Here is a 20647-nt window from a genome sequence, read left to right as displayed (position 1 = left end):
TAACGTCCCTCCCACCCGCAACCCTCCCCTTTCCCACTCCCTCTCCCCTTCCATTCACATCAAGATTCATTTTCGATTCTCTTTATATACAGAAGATCAGGTTAGCATACATTAAGTAAAGATTTCAACAGTTTGCTCCCACACAGAAACATAAAGTGAAAAATACTGTTTGAGTACTAGTTATAGCATTAAATCACAATGTACAGCACACTAAGGACAGAGATCCTACATGAGGAGTAAGTGCACAGTGACTCCTGTTCTTGACTTAACAAATTGACACTCTTGTTTATGGCTTCAGTAATCATCCTAGGCTCTTGTCATGAGCTGCCAAGGCTATGGAAGCCCCCTGAGTTCACCGACTCTGATCATATTTAGACAAGGCCATGGTCAAAGTGGAAGTTCTCTCCTCCCTTCAGAGAAAGGTACCTCCTTCTTTGATGAACCGTTCTTTCCACTGGGATCTCACTCACGGAGATCTTTCATTTAGGTTTTTTTTTCCCCCCCCCCAGAGTGTCTTGGCTTTCCATGCCTGAAATACTCTCATGGGCTTTTCAGCCAGATCCGCATGCCTTAAGGGCTGATTCTGAGGCCAGAGTGCTGTTTAGGACATCTGCCATTCTATGGGTCTGCTGTGTATCTCACTTCCCATGTTGGATCGTTCTCTCCCTTTTTTATTCTATCAGCTAGTATTTGCAGACACTATTCTTGTTTATATGATCCTTTTGGTTCTTAGTCCTATCATTATGATCAATTGTGAACACAAATTGATCACTGGGACTAGTGAGATGGCATTGGTATATGCCACTTTGATGGGATTGAATTGGAATCCCCTGGTATGTTTCTAACTCTACCGTTTGAGGTAAGTCAGCTTGAGCATGTCCCGAATTGCACATCTCTTCCCTCTCTTATTCCCACTCTTATATTTAACAGCGATCACTTTTCAGTTAAGTTTCAGCACTTAAGAATAATTGTGTATTGATTGGGATGTACTTGATCTTTCAGTATCCCCTCAGCCTCACATCAAAAATAAATGTGCAGGAACTGTGGCATGGTAGGTTAAGCTGCCGCCTATAAAGCTGGCATCCCACAGAGGCACCAGTTTGAGTCTCTGGCTCTCCATGTCTGACCCAGCTCCCTGCTGAAGTGCCTGGGAAAACAGCAGAAGATGGCCCAAGTGCGTGGGCATCTGCTACCCAGGCTCCTGGCTTTGGACTGACTGGCCCCAGTGTCCATTCAGGGAGTGAATCAGCATATGGAAGCATTTCTCTCTCTCTCTCTCTCTCTCTCTCTCTCCTCTCTCCTCTCTCCTCTCTCCTCCCTCCCTCCGTAACTCTGCCTTTCAAAATATTTTTTTAAAACATAGGAAGGAAGGAAGGAAGTGTGTGTGTGTGTGTGTGTGTGTGTTATCTGTATTCCAGTGAATAACTTGAAATCTTGTTGAAATACAATTCAAAGATCTGATTATTTCACAGCAAGAAAGCCAAGCAGTGCCACATAGTGTGCATCCAATTAGAAATGGGCTCTTTTAAAGTCCGGAATACAGATGGACCTGCCTTTAATTCCAAATCCCGAAGCATGAGCAAAGTGGGATTCTCTCTAAGCTTCTGCTGGTGACACCTGCTCCCTCTCCAGTCTCACCCTTCCCCTCACACCCTGGATAGCAAACACTCATGTATGCCTCATTCTGTCTGAGCCTCTTCAGTCTGGCCATACTCTAAATAGGAACCCGTGCATACATGCTTGTGTTATCATTCCCATGTGCTTTATTGATTTCTTTAAAAGCCAGAATAGCCAGGTGAATACCCATGTCCAGCAAGGAGCTGTTTTTCTGCACTTACAGAACTCTTATCTTTGGTTTTCCTCGTGTTCTCCATAGACAATCCCTCCCAGGTGGGAAGTGTTTCCGTCACTATCAAAGTCCTAGATGTGAACGACAATGCTCCAGAGTTCCCCCGATTCCACGACGCTGTCGTCTGCGAGAATGCCAAGGCAGGGCAGGTAAGGGGCCTGGGCACGCACCTTAGCTAATCCCCAACACGTGGGACTATTAGCGATAACCAAATTCACCATCAAAGACATTTTGACTCCAGAAACAGTTTACAAGACAGATTCCTCAACTTTTGTATATCAGGTTTCAAGAGTTTAAACTAGAGCCGGCGCCGTGGCTCAATAGGCTAATCCTCCACCTTGCGGCGCCGGCACACCGGGTTCTAGTCCCGGTTGGGGCGCCGGATTCTGTCCCGGTTGCCCCTCTTCCAGGCCAGCTCTCTGCTATGGCCAGGGAGTGCAGTGGAGGATGGCCCAGGTGCTTGGGCCCTGCACCCCATGGGAGACCAGGAAAAGCACCTGGCTCCTGGCTCCTGCCAGGATCAGCGCGGTGCGCCGGCTGCAGCGGCGGCCATTGGAGGGTGAACCAACGGCAAAAGGAAGACCTTTCTCTCTCTGTCTCTCTCTCTCACTGTCCACTCTGCCTGTCAAAAAAAAAAAAAAAAAAAAAGAGTTTAAACTATTCAGAGTCTACGTTGCATTTTATATCTAAACTGTGCTCTCATGGTGGCTTGATTCACAGCCTATATAAGGGATCCACTCACCTTGAAACTGTTCTCTTTTTTTAATACGCATTCATTTATTTGAAAGGCAAAGTTACAGAGAGGGAGAGGCAGAGAGAGAGAGAGAATCTTCAATCTGCTGGTTCACTCCCCACATGGCCACCAACAGCCAGGGCTGGGCCAGGCTGAAGCAAGCAGCCAGGAGCGTCTTCTGGGTGCTTCTGCAGGGCCCAAGCACTTGAGCCATGTTACTTTCTTTTCCCAGGAGCACTAGCAGGGAGGTGGATTGGAGGTGGAGCAGCCAGGACCCAAACCAGTGCCCATATGGGATGCCAGGGCTGCAGGCATTGGCTTTAGTTGCTTTGCCACAGCACCGGCCCAAACAGTTTTTACCAACTGTAAAAACATGCTCTGCAGAGGTCCACAGGTGAGGGACCAGGCAGATGAGGAGAAGGAGGAAACCTTCCCTTTCTCTGAGAGCAGAACCAATCCCTGAACATATTTTGCAGTAAGAAAACTGTCTTTTTTACATCTTCCCACCTCTCTTTCTTAACTCTTGACAACAAGTACCTGGTTTTGGACCTGCCTACCCTATTCTAGGAATGCTTGCTTTGCCTAGAGTTTCCTGCCCTCTGTCTTCCCTCAACTAAAGTACCCATTTTCTTAGCTCTGCTTCTGGCAGATAGTTTTGAGAGGGATATGATCTGAAGAAACAAAGTTCAACTTCTTTGAAGTATCTAGTTGCATAATCTTCAGAAATTCCCTTGAATATTTTTTAAAGGATACTTTCCAACCTAATTGAATATTCAGTTGATCAAATTCCAAGTGACATAAATGAGAAACATCTGAAACTCGATTTGGAGTGGCTGTGCATTAAGGCATGTGTTACCATCACCCCTCACAACCTGTTCCCCATCTCCCCTATTTTGCCCCTGCTTTTCTAAGACTTTTCTCCTCTACCTATGAGCCAACAGAGTCCCTAAGAGTTCTAACTTACTTCCTCTCAACTACACCTTTGTGCTCCTGTGGGTTCTGGTGATGGGGCAAATGGGCTGGGATCATCATAATAGGAACCTTAGGAGTTTAGGACGTGCATATCTATAAGGCAAGCACTCCTGCCTCTGTCATTCAGGCCTCCAACTGGAAGGCAGCCTTGCTGCTGCTTCTCTCACTGGCCTAGAACACAGAGAGAATATGTCTGTATAACCAAAGCTGACATGAGCTCCCTGAATCCCTCGTTGGTGTGTCAGATTCGAACACCAGCTCCTCCATTTCTGCTCCAGCTTCCACTAATGTCCACCCTAGGACGCAACAGGTGATGGCTCAAGGACCTGGGTTCCTGCCACCCATGTGTGAGACCCATACAGAGTTCTAAGCTCCTGACTTCAGCCCAGGCCATCCTGGCTGTTGTGCACATTTAAGGAATGAACCAGCAGATGGAAGATCACTCTCTGTCACTCTCTCTCCCTGCCTTTCAAATAAAAAAAAACTAAATATTTTTAAACGAACAAAAAATGATTCCCACCCCTTCAAGGGAAAAGATGTCCTACAGTAATTCTGATTGTAACTGATCTTATGCATGAGTGATTCTTTGGTGCAATGGTCTATAGCCCTTCTAGAAGTCTTCTTTTGAACAAGTCTAGAATCATTCTACTTCCAAATCTACTGAATTTCTAGCCTAGAAAGACGTAAAACATTGTGCAGCTAATAAAAATTACCATGAAGGCCTTATAGCACAAGAAATGGTTCCTGTTATTATGGGCAAAGAAAGAAGGGTATGGACTACATGTTTAAACATGAACAAAGACTGGGAGGGAAGTTTCAAACGTGGCAGTTACTGAGCTGAGATAGCTGAACTTTGAGTTGAGAAGCTTTGGGTCTTTTTTTTTTTTTTTTTAAGATTTATTTATTTGAGAGGTAGAGTTACAGACAGTGAGAGGGAGAGACATGTTTCTTCCCGGTCTCCCATGTGGGTGCAGGGGCCCAAGGACTTGGGCCATCTTCTACTGCTTTCCCAGGCCATGTCAGAGAGCCAGAAGAGGAACAGCCAGGACTAGAACCAGCGCCCATATGGGATGCTGGCGCCACAGGCAGAGGATTAACCTACCGCACCACGGCGCCGGCCCCTGGGTCTTTCTTTAATAACATTTTGCTAAGTATTATAATATGATAGTTTATATACACTAATGCATTTTGTTTTGTTACAAAATAAAATGACAAATATAAATATCTGATAATACAACAAAGGAGATTAATTTTGATCTATAATATAAACAGGAAGATAAATGCACAGTAAATTAAACCCCTCGCTTTCTTAAAAGGCCTCAGAGGAATTGCACTCCTACAAATTGACAGCATTTTAACTGCCTTGCCTGCTTTCGGAGTCAAACACACACATCCGTCATTTCCAAGTATGGTTTTTAACAGGCTTTATATGATGCTTTCAAGTGCAGCTTATCTGTGATTTCGCATTCATGGCATGAGCTACAAGTCTGTCATATTAGTCAGCTTTAGCCCAAGATACCGCAAATCCTATCCTTTGATTTAGGTTCTAGGAAATGTTGTGAAGATTTTCAAAAGCCCAGCTCAGGGGGTATGTCTGGTTTATAAAGAATCAGGCTTCCTTGTGTTAACCTGTGGGACGTTACATCAGTTTCTTGTCTGCCACATCTGGATGTGTGCTCTACCCTTAACCAGGAAGGAAGCCTGGGAGAGGGCAGACAACCTTCCACTGAGGACAGAATGAAGCATACTAAGCAGGACACTGCATGACAAGTGGGGCTATCTGGAAATGAGAGCAGGGGGCAAGCATGGTATTCCCACCCAGACCCCAAAAGCAGCATCCACTCATGCCTTCAAGCCCACAACCAACCACCCCTCTACTCCCAGCCCCATAGCATTGACACAAACAAAATTCACAGGTCACATGTTCTGGAATTACTTTCCCAACCATGTTTGCCAAGTTACACATAATCACCCATTTATAAAATTCCTTGAGAACTATCTTACCTCTATATAGGTTGCACTACAGGCAAAATGCAAAGAGCAGGATTTATATGTAGGCAGGGAGGGGGCAGGCAGGCGACCCTGGGCAGTTTAACTGGGAGCACGTTTATGTCCACTACCTGCAGGAACTCTTGCAATTTCATTTCCACTACTTGTAGATTCAACATTCAGGTTCTCCAGGATGAATATGCCAAAATGGAGTTCTGTAGAAGGGTTTTTTTTTTCCTTAAGATTTATTTATTAATTTCAAAGGCAGAGTTATAGAGAGAGAGAGAGGGAAAGACAGTGAGAGATATCTTCATCCACCAGTTCACTCCCCAAATGGCCACAACAGCCAGGGCTAGGCTAGGCCAAAATCAGGAGCCAAGAGCTTATTCCGGGTCTCCGAAGTGGGTGGCAGGGGCCTAGGAACTTGGGCCATCTTCTGCTGCTTTCCCCAGTGCATTAGCAGGGAGCTGGATCGTAAGTGGAACAGCCAGGACAGGAACCAGCGCCCAAATGGGACGCTGGCACTGCAGGCCACAGCTTAACCTGCTGAGCCACAGCACTGCCCACAAGAGGTTTAATAAGGAGGTTCCTTGGGGCCTGTAGAAGGGAAGAAAAAGGAACAGAACTAGGCAAAAGAAATCTAGCAGCAACACAAACCCACTAATAGTCTCAGATGACTTCACAGAGCATTCTAGAACTAAAGTTTTCCCGAGTTGAGATGACATAGCCAGGACTTTATACTATCATATCGATCAGTCATTACACATAAGTTGTCTTGGAAGGACTTAGTAACCACGGGTAAGGTGGCTACCCACAACTGGGGCAATCCCTGAAGAGACTAGTGGGTGAAGGCCCAGGGCAACAAGTCCATCACTGAAGGGGATCTGAGCAACAGAGTCCAGAAGGTCCCTTGCTGGGAGCTCTCCCCTCTGTTATTCAGCCTTCAGAACATTGTGAGGGTAGCACTACCTCCCTTAACCTGCAGATGAAGACATACAGACTAAGAAAGCCAGCTTGGGGCTCCCAGATGACCTTTGATGTCCTGGTTCCCAGCCTAGCAGAGTCACAGCATTGAACAGCACAAGTGGCAAATCTATAGGACCAGGATCAAGAGGGTTGGAGGCAGTCTGAGCCATTGGTGCAGAGAAGCAAACACAGGAAATACCCCTTCACCACCTTTTCTGTATCCCCCAACCTGCGCACTGATGTTCAGGTTGTCTTTCACACACAACCTGTTTTTTAAATAGCTTTTGCATCATGGTCTTCCCAGCCTTCATGCCAACTTAGTCCTTTAAAGAACACTGTGAAGAAGTGAACCCTTAGCCAAAGAGCACAAGAGGAAACTACGTCACCTCGTAGGCTTCCTACTCCTGGCTTCGACTCTGACTGTGGGCGTGCACTACACCCCACCCTGAGGATGCTTGCATGCTACACCTTTTCTAGGTCCCCTTAATGCCATCAAAAACTGACTGCCCCTTGACCCAGTCCCCACACCTGACTTCCATTAACCTGACATAGCCATTGCTGATGTGTCTTCTTAGATAGTAATCATTCTTAAATAGGTGCTTCTCAAGGGAAGAATTTTTTTTTAACTTTTATTTAACAAATATAAATTTCTAAAGTACAGCTTTTAGATTACAGTGGCTTCCCCCCACCCCAATAACTTCCCTCCCACCTGCAACCCTCCCATCTCCCGCTCCCTCTCCCATTCCATTCACATCAAGATTCATTTTCAATTCTCTTTATATACAGAAGATCAATTAGTATATATTAAGTAAAGATTTCAACAGTTTGCACCCACACAGAAACAAAGTGTAAAGTACTGTTTGAATACTAGTTATAGCATTAATTCACATTGTACAACACATTAAGGACAGAGATCCTACATGAGCAGTAAGTGCACAGTGACTCCCTGTTGTTGACTTAACAAATTGACACTCTTGTTTATGGCATCAGAAATCACCCTAGGCTCTTGTCATGACTTTCCAAGGCTATGGAAGCCTTTTGAGTTCACCAACTCCGATCTTATTCAGACAAGGTCATAGTCAGAGTGGAAGTTCTTTCCTCCCTTCAGAGAAAGGTACCTCCTTCTTTGATGGCCCTCTTCTTTCTACTTGATCTCACTAGCAGAGATCTTTCATTTAGGTGGGTTTTGTTTTGTTTTGTTTTGGTTTGTTTTTTTGCCAGAGTGTCTTGGCTTTCCATGCCTAAAATACTCTCATGGGCTCTTCAGCAAGATCCAAATGCCTTAAGGGCTGATTCTGAGGCCAGAGTGCTGTTTAGGATATCTGCCATTCTATGAGTCTGCTGTGTATCCCACTTCCCATGTTGGATCGTTCTCTCCTTTTTAATTCTATCAGTTAGTATTAGCAGACACTAGTCTTGTTTATGTGATCCCTTTGACTCTTAGACCTATCATTATGATTAATTGTGAACTGAAATTGATCACTTGGACTAGTGAGATGGCATTGGTACGTGCTACCTTGATGGAGTTGAATTGGAATCCCCTGGCATGTTTCTAACTCTACCATTTGGGGCAAGACAGATTGAGCATGTCCCAAATTGTACATCTCCTCCAAGGAAAGAAATTTACCCTGAAATATTTGCCCAATGATGAGGTTAGGAAGATGGGAGAAGATGGGATGGAAGTAGGAAAATTAGGGACAAGCTGGACCATGTAGAACCACAGAGTCCTTTAATTCAGTCTCATATTTATATTGCCTGAACATGGCTGGCAGCAGGGTAGAAATACAAGTTATACTGGTATCTAAAATCTGAGATATTTAGGTAATATCTGTCCTATGGCCATAACATGCTCAGACCTGACAATAAAACCAAATTAAATCCTGAGTTGTGGGATGGCATGGAGAAGTTCCAGGTAAGTTTCACGATGACATTCTCTTTAGGTAAAACCTCCTGTCATGAGATTTCCCTGGGTTCTGATGCTTTGTCGCGTACTGCAGCTCACCCGATTTCATGTCCCTTTCTCAGTTAATCCAGACAGTGAGTGCAGTGGACCAAGATGACCCGCATAATGGTCAGCATTTCTACTACAGCTTGGCTCCTGAGGCTGCCAACAACCCCAACTTCACCGTAAGGGATAACCAAGGTAATCAGCTGGATAACTGGCTATCCTTACTTTTCTATAGCTTGGGCTGGATATTTTTGGTTACTGTACCATGCAAACAGTGTCAAAGTTCTCCTGCTCTTCAACCGCAAGAAAGACAATGCTAATTCCTAGTTTTGTTTCAGGATATCAAAGACAAACAGTGCCCTCTGCTGACTGTAAAACTTTTCATTCAGTCAGTTGACAAATGATGATTGATGCTTGTCCTGTGCCAGACCCTCTTCCCAGGCACAGAAGCAAAACTTCTGCCTTCAATTCCATAGCAGCCGTGTTTATATGTTCTGAAATAATGGGAAGAATCTGCAAGAAATGACTGAAATGACCTAGATAAATAGAAAAACCTGAAGGAACATTTCTAAATGAGGATCAAAAGGAAAAACAGTAGAAAGCTCACAGAACAGAAGGGAAACAACGACTAAGTACTAGAGACAGCAAAGGGTAAATCTAGAACAAACAACAGCTTCAGCACAGCAACTACTGTACTATTTAAGAATAATTTAGATAGACGCTCAGGTGGGGTGCCTACTGAAGAAAGTGCTCCCAACTACAGCTTTACCAGAATGGCATTCTAGACCCTACTTTTCCACCAAGCGTTCGAATCAGTTAAGGGTTTATAGCCCGGCACACACTCTTCACTGGGCACAGACTTTAAAAGGAGGGACTTTTGTTCTCTAGCCAGATGAAGTGCTTCTAAGAAAGGTCAATGCGATTAAAAATATTTTAAATCTATTCAATGAACCTCTTCTGTTGTTAACTCTGTGACCAACTAGACATCTGGTCTTGGGAAGGTTATCACTTCTCTGGGCTACAATAGCCTCATTTTTTACTCCAATTCCAAAATATTGTCACTTTGTAACAATCTAAGTAAAGGATAATGAAAATCATGATTAGGCTTGGCTGGTCTTAGTCTTAGGCATCAGCTAATTTAATTTGAGGGTATTAACTCAATGCCATGGGATATTCTTTTGCTATAAATTAAGAGTGTCAAACCTGTTTTCTTCTTAATGAACAGCATTCTTATAAAATGTCCTTTCAACCTTCTACATGTTATCATAAAAATCCGTATGTTCATTCTGGAAAAAGGGCAACATGAATTATAATAATATGAATTATTATAAATATCTTGAGATTTCTATTGGGCCAAAATTTTTAAGTTGCTATCTTCTTCATAGGGATACTCTTCCCACAAAAAGTGGTTTGTCTTATCAGGATTGGTTTTACAAAGGACACCCTATGGTGGGGAAGGAGAACTACACATTATATTTTGTTTCTTCACATTTTCAGCAGAGTGTCACTCTATTCCTGCACCCTGTCATTTGTTAGAATCAATACAGAAACAGTATGCAGTGAAATGCTGCAAATTTCTTAAAGATGACTTTGGGCACCAATTCTTGAAACCAATACTTTGAAAAGCTGGGCCACTAGAACAGGGTGACTATAAAAATGACTCATCTCTTGGATGGTTCCCAAAACACAAGTCAGCACATCCTCAACAGAAAGCAGGAACTCCTAATCTCATGACAATTTATCCCACTTGTATCCTTTACTGAGGCTTATTAAAAATCTGGCTGACATCTGACATCTAATCTACATCAAGCACCTCCCACTCCTGTGCCTGAAATAGGGTATCCTTTTATGAACACATTGGGCACTATCTCAAGTCAAGTCTTTTGTACTTTTTAGTCCCAACAGATGAAAAGGATTATGTATATGTAGTACTTTACAGTTTCAAAAGCACTTTCCCATACTCTGTTTTATCTGATATTTATTTTGTTTCAAGAACATTACTAATCTGATTCTCAATGTCCCATGTAATGGATGCAAAAACTAAGTAAATGGCCCAAGATCAGCAAGTGAATAAGCAGTAAGACTGGGGCTATAAATTGAGTTTTGTTATAGCCACACACACACACACACACACACACAGTCATCTCAGAAACAAATGCTAGGGCCAGTGCTGTGGTGGAGCATGTGATCAATACTATATCAAAACACTGGTTCAAGTCTCAGCTACTCCACTTCTGATCCAGCTCCCTGCTGATGTGCCTGGGAAAGCAGGGGCAGATGATGGCCCAAGTGCTTGGGTCCCTGCACCCACATGGGAGACCTGGATGAAGTTCCAGGCACCTGAGTGAACCCGCAAAAGGAGATTCTCTTCCTCTCCCTTTGCCTCTTCCTCTCCCTCTCTCTTCTCTTCCCCTCCCCCTCCCTTTCAAATAAATAAATCTTTAAAAAACAAACAAAAAAGAAACAAATGTTGTTTCCAAATGGGTTACTAAAGTGCTAATTATCCCATTCAACAAAAATTTCCCAAATGGCTATTTGTGAACCCCTTTCAGAACTGGACTCAACAAAGGAATGTTGTGGGTTTTTTACTTTTTAATTTCAAATAATTCTTAGGTCAAGAAATATATACCAGGGCCGGTGCTGTGGTGCAGCGAAATAAAGGCCCAGCTTCCAGCACCAGCATCCCATATGGGTGCCGGTTAAAGTCCTGGCTGCTCCACTTCCAATCCATTGCTCCACTTCCAATTCCTGCTAATACGCCTGGAAAAGCAGCAGAGGATGGCCCACGTACTTGGGCCTCTGCACCCATGTAGGAGACCTGGAAGAAGCTCCTGGCTCCTGGTTTTGGGATCAGTTCAGCTCCAGCAGTTGCAGCCACCTGGGGAGTGAATCAGGGGATGGAAGACCTCTCTCTCTGTATCTACCTCTCTAATTCTGTCTTTCAAATAAATAAAATAAATCTTAGAAAAAAGAAATATATACCATGTAACAGACATAATACTTTTAGGACATTCTGCTTTGGTTTTACTAAAAGTCTTCTGACCTAGCTGGGATTAAACCAAAAATTAAAAAATAAAAATAGTTGATTTTAGAGAAAAACTGATTTCTTCTTCACAAAATTAAAACTACAAAGAAGAATTCATAGTTCTTCGCTATTAAGTCCAGAAAACAGAAAAGTGGAAGGTGGATAGGTTGTATGGCAGTAGAAAGATAACCTTCAGGTTGGCAACATAGTGCTATCTTTTAAATAATCTATTTATTTATTTGTAAGGCTAAGTTAGAGAGAGAGATATGAGGAGGGAGAGACAGAGAGGGAGAGAGATCTTCCATTTGCTGGTTTACTCCCGAAATGCGTGAATGGCTGTGGCTGTGACAGGCCAGTGCTGGGAAGCAGAAGCTGCATCAGGGTCTCCCACACGGGCGGCAGCAGCCAAGTGCTTGGGCCATCTTCCACTGCTTTCCCAGGCTCGTCGTCAGGGAACTGGATCTGAAGTGGAGCACCCAGCTCATATGGGATGCCGGCACTGCTGGCATCACCTTAACCCACTGGAACACAACTCTGGCCTGGGATATTTTCTTTACTGAGAAGAAAATAAGAAGAAAAAAGAATAAGAAGCAAAAAGAGATTACAACGACCTGGATAATTTTTGACAGTTAATGTTACTAAACAGCTGGATACAAAGCACAGTGGAAGCAGTGCATGTTTTAGAGTCAGATCGAACACAGTTCAAATCTCAGCTCTGCTACTGCTAGATGGGTTACTTTGAGCAAATAACACATTCTATGCCTGATTCTCTCACTCTAAAAGAGTAAATTATCATCTCACCAAACTGCTGTGATGTTTGAGACACTGCATTTAAAGTGAAGTGCTGGCACATGAGCACTTGATAAACAATAGTTGCTACCACGAGGAACCAGGGGAAACAAAAAAAGTTAATTAGGGTGTACTGTATTACAAGAACCAGGAACAAACACCACCACATCTCTGTGGCTTAGTGTGACTAAAGTTAACTCTTTGCTCACGCTTGCCCACCGTGGGCCTTAGGGACTGAACATGTAATTCCGTGTCCCAGGCTGTCTGGATTTCCACCTCACACATTCCTTCTCAGTGACAACAGCAAAGTAAGAGCGCACAGAGAACCACACACCTTATAAGTGCTTCTCCCCAGAAATAACACAAATCACTCCTGCTCATGGTTCATTAAGCAAACACTCATGCCCAAATTCAAGAAGGTACAAAGTTATAATCCTTTCTTAGGTACAAGGGAAAGATAAGCAGAAATAATGATCATCACTGATAAAATGATGGTTAGGCTCCTAGGATTTTTTGTGAAGATGTAGACTCCTCCCTGGGAAATGAGTAACAGAACCAGAGGACCTTCTGTGTTGATGAAACTAGCTTTACAAGAATACTTCCCGTATGTCCTTCCACAACTCTAACGTATCTCAACTGAAAATGATCTGAGCTTTGTAAAAATATATCTGCTTTGAAATTCAAAACCCACCCCAAGAAATTTGAGAATACAAATTAAATAAAAATATCCTAGAACATGGCAATATGTGAATACAAATACACACACATCAGCTTTGTACAAGTACTTCCAATAGGTTGATAATCCTGTTTAATACTGGAGGCGAAATAACTAATACTGCCAGTAAGGAACAAATTTTCATCAAGTTCGTATTAACTACTCAAACTCAGACCACCAAGCAGGCAGAATAACCAGCAAGGTGTGTCATGTGATTAGAAGATTGCAGATAGCACCTGCCAAATGCACAGGTTCTTCAGGAAGCACAGGAGGAGAAGGTCCCTGCATTGCGAAGACATACAATAGCACAGACGCAAATTCCAGCCAAAGCGGCAGAAATACACACTCTGCCAGAGCCTCTTCCTGGAGGCACAAAGCAGCACCAGGGCCCTGGCAAGCTGCTGAGCAGGAACAAACAGGGACCACGGGTCGCCAGTGATTGTTCATTTCTTTTTTTTTTTTTTTTTTTTTTTTTTTTTGACAGGCAGAGTGGACAGTGAGAGAGAGAGACAGAGAGAGAAAGGTCTTCCTTTTGCCGTTGGTTCACCCTCCAATGGCCGCCGCTGCAGCCGGCGCACCGCGCTGATCCTGGCAGGAGCCAGGAGCCAGGTGCTTTTCCTGGTCTCCCATGGGGTGCAGGGCCCAAGCACCTGGGCCATCCTCCACTGCACTCCCTGGCCATAGCAGAGAGCTGGCCTGGAAGAGGGGCAACCGGGACAGAATCCGGCGCCCCAACCGGGACTAGAACCCGGTGTGCCGGCGCCGCAAGGTGGAGGATTAGCCTATTGAGCCACGGCGCCGGCTTGATTGTTCATTTCTGTCAAGCTTTCCCAGGGACATTTTTGTTAGATCTGAAGTGTGACAGTTTGCCCCGGGCACTTTATGTCACAAAGGATAAGACAGACTCTCAAAAAAAGGGGTTCTCTGCTAGGCTTCAGGGTTTTGCCTAAAAGCAAGCAAAAATCTTGGTTTCAGAGTCCAAATGCTGATCTAGGCAAACCTGCCATGGTTGTCGCTGAACACCTCCAGGGAATGTTCCACTGTCCTTTTATCTCCTTCCTACACCCTGTCCCTGGCCCCCTTGTTTTCCTCAATCCTAAAAATCAGGTCATTTGTTGGTTCTGCCATTTTCTCCTCCCCATTTTCCTCTTCCCTTTTTCAATCCTGGAACCTTCTCTTTCTTCAGATAACACTGCCCGGATTCTAACTCGGCGAGCTGGCTTCCGGCAGCAAGAGCAGAGTGTCTTTTACCTGCCCATCCTGATTGCAGACAGTGGGGAGCCCGTGCTGAGCAGCACAGGCACGCTGACCATTCAGGTGTGCAGCTGTGACGATGATGGCCATGTCATGTCCTGCAGCCCTGAGGCCTACATGCTTCCAGTCAGTTTGAGCCGGGGTGCCCTCATCGCCATCCTGGCCTGTATCTTTGTTCTCTTAGGTAAGTAGCATCTTTCTGTTCTATGGGGTCCTGCAAATGCTTACTTACTTGTCAATCAGTTACCAGCCTAACACAACTATTCAGAACTGGTCTTCGACTCTACACTCACTGAAAGGGTAAAAAATTAAGTCTAAGAAAAGTAAAGAAACTGAATACAGCTCCTTCTTTCAAGGCCTCTTTGGCAAGACCAAGACACATACATTTATCAAGCATTTTCTAAGTGTCAGAGCACCAGACTCTGTGCTGGGGTTAACAAGACAAACAGGTGCCGGCCTTTACAGAGTTTACTTTAGAACAAAGCAAGTTCATTTTGACATCATGGAACCAAAATTACATTCTGGACATGATAATGATGACCACCTCTTCTAATGCCTTCATTTCAGATAAGTGGCAGCTAAATCACAGAGGGGTAGTGTCAGGTCCAAAACCAAACGTCAGAGGCAGAACCAGGACTGAAATGCTGGCAGGCTGTAGACTGAGCACCCCTGTGTCTCAGCAACACCGCCCTTCTCCTAAACACTTCAGCCAAGATTCTGGAGATGCTAAGTGTCTCAGAGAAGCAAGGAGGGACAGAGCATCCCGGGTAGATAGGCGAAGGGATAGAGGTCATTTCAAATAGAATAGTCAGGGGAGCCCTTGCTCCTAAGATCTCTGAGCAGAAATCTGAAGAAAGTGACGGATTTCTGAAGAATAAGCTGTTTGGGACATAACACCCCTCCCAGATATTGTGACCCTCTAAGAAAGAGCAGTGATTACACAGCACCAGTTTTCCTCTGCTGGCAAAATAAAAAGATGTGATGACAGGCTAGTGGGAGAGCACTCCTGGGTAGGGGACCCTTCCTTCCCCCTTTCAAATCATACTGCAAAGCAGCCACCCAACTCCCCTGAACAAAGGGTCATCCATAAAACTGTCTTCTAACTTCCCAAACAAAAACAACTGAACACCTAAGTCGGCTCTGGAATCCAAGAAAGTATCGTACATATATCCCAACTCTTCTTATTGAATCGATCCATGCATATCCATCCTGCTTAGAGAAAACTGTACTAATAGACAGTAATAACATTCAACAGAAAAGAAATCTCAGCTTTCTATGTGTGGGGGAAGCACTGGGAATTTAAATTAGAATAGATTTTCAGATGTCCACACATGCTCCAAGTTCACCTCTACACCAAGAGACTGAGGTAGATCAAAGACATTCCTGATGTGAAAAATCTCAGCACTTGATTTTCTAAGTAAGTCTTTAAAATGTACTTCTTGAAACAAATTTTAAAATATTACTTACAGTTCCAATGTATTGTAGTATTTCAGGCCTATATGAAAAAAGAAGTAGTATTACAGTAACCTTTTTAAGTCCTTGGATCCAAGAAAATTAGTTTCTGGGATGTGTCAGTAATGACAGATAAAAGCTCCATGCAATTCCCTGAGTGTCCATATGGTGGCACTGGGAGTCCTTCAGTGCAAAACAGGTTTGCAAAAGGCCTTTGAAGAAAACTTGCTCTGAGGACCCTTTTCTAGCCTGATTGTTCTCACTTCTATCTTTGCAAAATGTTTAAGTTCACCCTGGCCCACAAACATCCATCATTACAAAAAGACTGATTTAAAGAGATTGGCTCCCAGAGGCCTTCATGTTAGAAGTGGTGTGCAAGGGATCATTTTCTGATCCATCCCAAATCCATTGTGCCTTGTCTGTTTAATTTTAAAGAATAAAGAAAGAGTTTTCAGAAACTAACCCCACAATTTTATGCATTTTTATTTCTAAGGTTATACATTCCACATTAAATTAATTCAAGTTGTTAAGATTTGAGTTGTAATCGATTTGTCAACAAAATACTATATTCTGTAGACAATAAACATACTAATTCTGATTTTATAAGGGTTTTTTTCATGTCTCCAAGTCATAGCCAGTTCCTAGAAAATCCTGTAAGCCCTACACTGTGTGCCTATAGTACCTAAAAAACAAGCATCCCTAAAATTGAATCTTCATTGTCAAGGAATCAAGGAGACTTTTCAGCTGAATAGGACCATCCTTCCTAGAATCCAATTTTCAGAGAATTATGCAAATTACCTAAAAAATAAGGTATAGCAATATTTTTTTTTAAAAATGGACCAGTTCCATAAATTGCTTAATTATCCATCACCATAAAAATTCTCTCCAGCAGATATTCAATGACTTCTCAACTTTTGCTTTCTAGCATTTTCTAAAATACTATCCTAACCACTCCAAGGTCACCTGGGTGGGCCTTCCTAGTCCCTCAGGCAGAATTCACTGGTGTTGTTTCCTCTACTCTCTTGGTACTACTTTTGACCTTACCATAGCCCTTATCACTATCTGATGTGAACTAAGCATCAGCATCTGTAGTCTCCATGGACTGCAAATTCATAAGAGCAGAAACAATGATGTAGTCAATGCTATTTCCCCACTGCTTATCATCAAGCCTTTTACAAACTGGGTTTAGTAGCCATCTACTGACTGCCACAAACAGCACGTCACTTAGAATCCCATTCCTCCAACCTGCATCAATCCAATTCCCAGTCCATCCCTGAGTGCCTTCAAGGCCCCACTTCTAAAAGTCCTCTTACTCTCCCTCTCCGAAATCAGTCCTTCAAGTTCATGCCTCATATTTTTGCACACAGAAAAATACACAAGAGCTTGTGATTGTTCCCTATGTGTGCATTTTTGTCATTCAAGTCATTCTGGAAAATACTAGGTATTAACACTGTTAATTGCAATCGTACAAAATGCACATCCTACACTCAATAGTTAAAAAAATCATTGTTTGGAGGTTTATTAGTCAGTCTGTAATCTCTTACTACACATATGACTATACTCCATTTTCTTCCTCAGATAAAGCGGGGTCTTACTTTGCAGTGCTGTCAAACTGCCACTGTTCACCAGCTGTAACAAAGCACACCAGAAAAAAAAAAATCAATAGCAGTTCTACAGCTAAAACCTCAACACACTTCCTGGGAAATGTTTTCAGCCACAGAGATAAACAGCTCAATGGGATTATCTCTTTCTCCTTTAAACTCCAGTGAACACATCCTGGGTGTGGGGGGAGGGAAGGAGTAATGCATTTGTTGGGATAAAATTTTATCCAAAGCTGCAAGGGCACATCTAACAGTGTGGTGCTTCTTTGATAACACAATGAATTATATAAAATGTCTCTGCTCATTCCCTCCCTTCTGTGAACACTATTGTATCCAGAAAGCCGCAACTCCCTCCTCTAATGAAAGGTTTTTCCGGCCAATCTTGGGTTGCCAGACCATGGGGATCATTTATGTCCTTTTTTTTTTTTTTTTTTTTTTTTTTTTTTTTTTTTGGAGGAGGAGGTGTAAAAAGATGACAACTTTGGCTTGTCCCTAGTGGACATGACTACATGCATATTTATCCACACAAGACTTTAGTCATTTGTTACAGAACTGAGAACAATCGAAACTCACTTTGGTCTCAATTTTCCTTATGTAATGTTAATAGTCACAGTTGCATACTGCATACAGAACTATCAACAATAAAATCAAGAAAGCATTTTTCCGTGTGATAAAAAATAGACTTTATTTATAGAGTAGCATCCTATTAAAACGCTACAGTAAGGAAGAATTGCACCAACACCATAAGATTCCCACCTTACAATAAGAGATGGATATTCATTACTATATAAACAGAGCACAGGATCAGACCCCTAGCACTTCCTAGCCGTTGTATTTTGGCTGTAGACACACACACACGCACACACACACACACAGCAGCCTGATACAAGAGACTTCCTGTCCCTGAACCAGGCTTCGCTGGCCCCCCGTCTCCCGATGCGACGTGGCAGAAGGAGCGCGGCGGCCGACTCTGGGGCCCCGGCAGGTGCAGGGGCGCCCAGGCCGCCTCGGAGCTCCCGGCTCGGTAAACCCTGCTCCCCGTGGCTGACGCGGGCCTCTCCTCTCTCCCACCAGTGCTGGTCCTGCTCATTCTGTCCATGAGGCGGCACCGCAAGCAGCCCTACATCATCGACGACGACGAGAACATCCACGAGAACATCGTCCGCTACGACGACGAGGGCGGCGGCGAGGAGGACACCGAGGCCTTCGACATCGCGGCCATGTGGAACCCGCGGGAGGCGCAGGCGGGCGCCGCCCCCAAGACGCGGCAGGACATGCTGCCCGAGATCGAGAGCCTCTCCCGCTACGTGCCTCAGACGTGCGCCGTCAACAGCACCGTCCACAGCTACGTCCTGGCCAAGCTCTACGAGGCCGACATGGACCTGTGGGCCCCGCCCTTCGACTCCCTGCAGACCTACATGTTCGAGGGGGACGGCTCGGTGGCGGGGTCGCTGAGCTCCCTGCAGTCGGCCACATCAGACTCCGAGCAGAGCTTCGACTTCCTGACGGACTGGGGGCCCCGCTTCCGGAAGCTGGCGGAGCTGTACGGAGCAGCGGATGCGCCTGCGCCGCTGTGGTGACGGAAGCCTGGAGGCAGGCGTGCGTCCAAATTCAGACGTTCTCGGCAGAGGCTTCGCGGACGCGGTGCGGCCGACCCCATGAGCAATACTGCGCTGGAGAGTCGAGGGTGGGCGTGAGCCGGCGAGCAGAGCTCTCTCTGGATCAGCTTTACTTGGTTAGGTTAAGCTAGGTGGTCAAAAGGAAACCCAGGAAGACGAGGGGATAATCTCCAATTGCCATTTTTCCTTTCTTTTTAAAATTTTGGATATGGTGTTCAGAGCTTAGGCGTTACGGCAAGCTTGGCGTTTCGTTGCTGTTCTTCAAGGTTTCTCACTTTGTCACCACAAAAAGGCCCAGATGTTAACTGAACGCAGATGGAAAGGTCTACTCTCGTGTCCATTTTTTATCTTTTTCTCCTAAATGGAAAGTTTTGCTGGATCATCAAAATGCAGAAACCCACCCACGCAAAAGAAGCAGAAAAAAATGGTTCCTGGGTGAGATCGACCGATTTGTTCTGGGATGGATGGAATTTCTTTTAACCCTTTGAGACAAGGTGAAGACTGAATCATCCTTGCATGGGGGTGGGTGGGAGGGTGGGAGAAGGAAGAGACATTGTGTGCTTGAGTACAATGGCTGGACCAAGATTTGGCATTACGGCTAATCCACCAACACCAAGACGGCCTGCCCATGGCCTCCTCTGTAACCCTGCGAAATTGTCCAGAATGAAACCAGAAAGTCTGCCTCTTTTGCACTGTAGATGTCTCTTCCATGTGCCAAATGTGGAGATTAGATGCTACAAACGAAAGCCAAATAAGAAGAAGTATCTGATAAAAGCATGGGTTAGAGGGCTTTCCTAATCTGTGTGAGGTCAATCCAAGGGATGTTTACATACTGTAGATAACCTACTTGAACAAAATCAGTATTATAGAGGATAAATGGATGTAAGAAAATTACATGTATAAGTTTTGTATATTTGTTAATAATTTTGGTAATAAATATGATGTACTGCATCTCAGTACCTTAGCGTTTCTTTTAATAAAAGTTAAATAGAAGGGAAAGGCTACTGCAGATTTGTGTAATTGCTGAGCAGGTGGAAGACGGTTTTGTGCGCCTCATCTAACCTCAGGTTCCTGGGACTGGGCTGATTGGCAAGGCAAAAGCAACGACAAGAAGTATTCTCTTGCATTCTCTGACCGGATGAATATTATGGTTCAAACTGCTAAGCTTTTAATGAACATTTTTCATTCTCCAATCTGAAAAGAGCAAAGGGTGCTTTGGTAGTGTCAATGATACAGTGATGAATTTAGTCCCTTTTGTGTGTGTGTGCATATGAGAAAGTATTACACATAGCCAAGAAGACAGGCCAATGTGCAATGCTTATATCTATTTTACTGGCAAATCAACTTTGGCCAGCTCATTAACACTAAATGAATTAACAGATGGTTGGGAGTATATTTTAATCCTCTTTCCTTTTCCTACAGTAGTTTGTGTAGTCCTTTGTATACAGCAGATGCTTAATAGATGGATTCCCTTCATGGAAGGAAATCTTTTCTTTGACATTCTAGTCCTAAAGAATATTTTATACAATTTTCCTCACAATTGAGAACAAATTGTGAACTGAAGAGTTTTCTGAGAATCTTGGTTATAGCAGTGGTTCTCAAGTTTTAATGTGTATCAGAATCAACTGGAAGACTTGTAACTGCCTCACCCCCAGTATTTCTCACTCAGTAGATCTGGGGTAGTTTGCGTTTCTCGGAAGCTCCCCAACAACGTTGATGCTTCTGGTGCAGGAAT

At 43.9% G+C, this 20647-nt stretch overlaps 1 protein-coding gene and 1 long non-coding RNA gene across 5 annotated transcripts in view; one reads left to right on the top strand and one right to left on the bottom strand.

Annotated features, from left to right (window-relative positions):
• The window catches only part of LOC103349393 (uncharacterized), a 126484-nt gene extending 107635 nt beyond the window's left edge, over window positions 1–18849 (bottom strand). The window contains exons 1-3 of the long non-coding RNA XR_007921425.2: window positions 18712–18849; window positions 17288–17321; window positions 15708–15735 (exon numbers count right to left, since the gene is read on the bottom strand). This is a non-coding gene — a long non-coding RNA (uncharacterized lncRNA). The remainder of the gene's footprint in view (window positions 1–15707; window positions 15736–17287; window positions 17322–18711) is intronic.
• The window catches only part of CDH20 (cadherin 20), a 245448-nt gene extending 225408 nt beyond the window's left edge, over window positions 1–20040 (top strand). For all 4 annotated transcript variants that reach the window (XM_051851165.2, XM_051851166.2, XM_070050090.1 and 1 more), the window contains 4 exons: window positions 1877–1998; window positions 8535–8652; window positions 14173–14424; window positions 18368–20040. In XM_051851165.2, the coding sequence (XP_051707125.2) occupies window positions 1877–1998; window positions 8535–8652; window positions 14173–14424; window positions 18368–18873 (998 nt within the window). In that variant the 3' untranslated portion in view covers window positions 18874–20040. The remainder of the gene's footprint in view (window positions 1–1876; window positions 1999–8534; window positions 8653–14172; window positions 14425–18367) is intronic.
• The last annotated feature ends 607 nt before the right edge of the window (window positions 20041–20647 follow it).

The sequence above is a fragment of the Oryctolagus cuniculus genome, chromosome 10 (genome assembly GCF_964237555.1).
Source record: "Oryctolagus cuniculus chromosome 10, mOryCun1.1, whole genome shotgun sequence".
Taxonomy (NCBI): Eukaryota; Metazoa; Chordata; class Mammalia; order Lagomorpha; family Leporidae; genus Oryctolagus; species Oryctolagus cuniculus.
The sequence above is the reverse complement of the archived record's forward strand: the minus strand, read 5'-3'. Positions and strand labels throughout refer to the sequence as shown.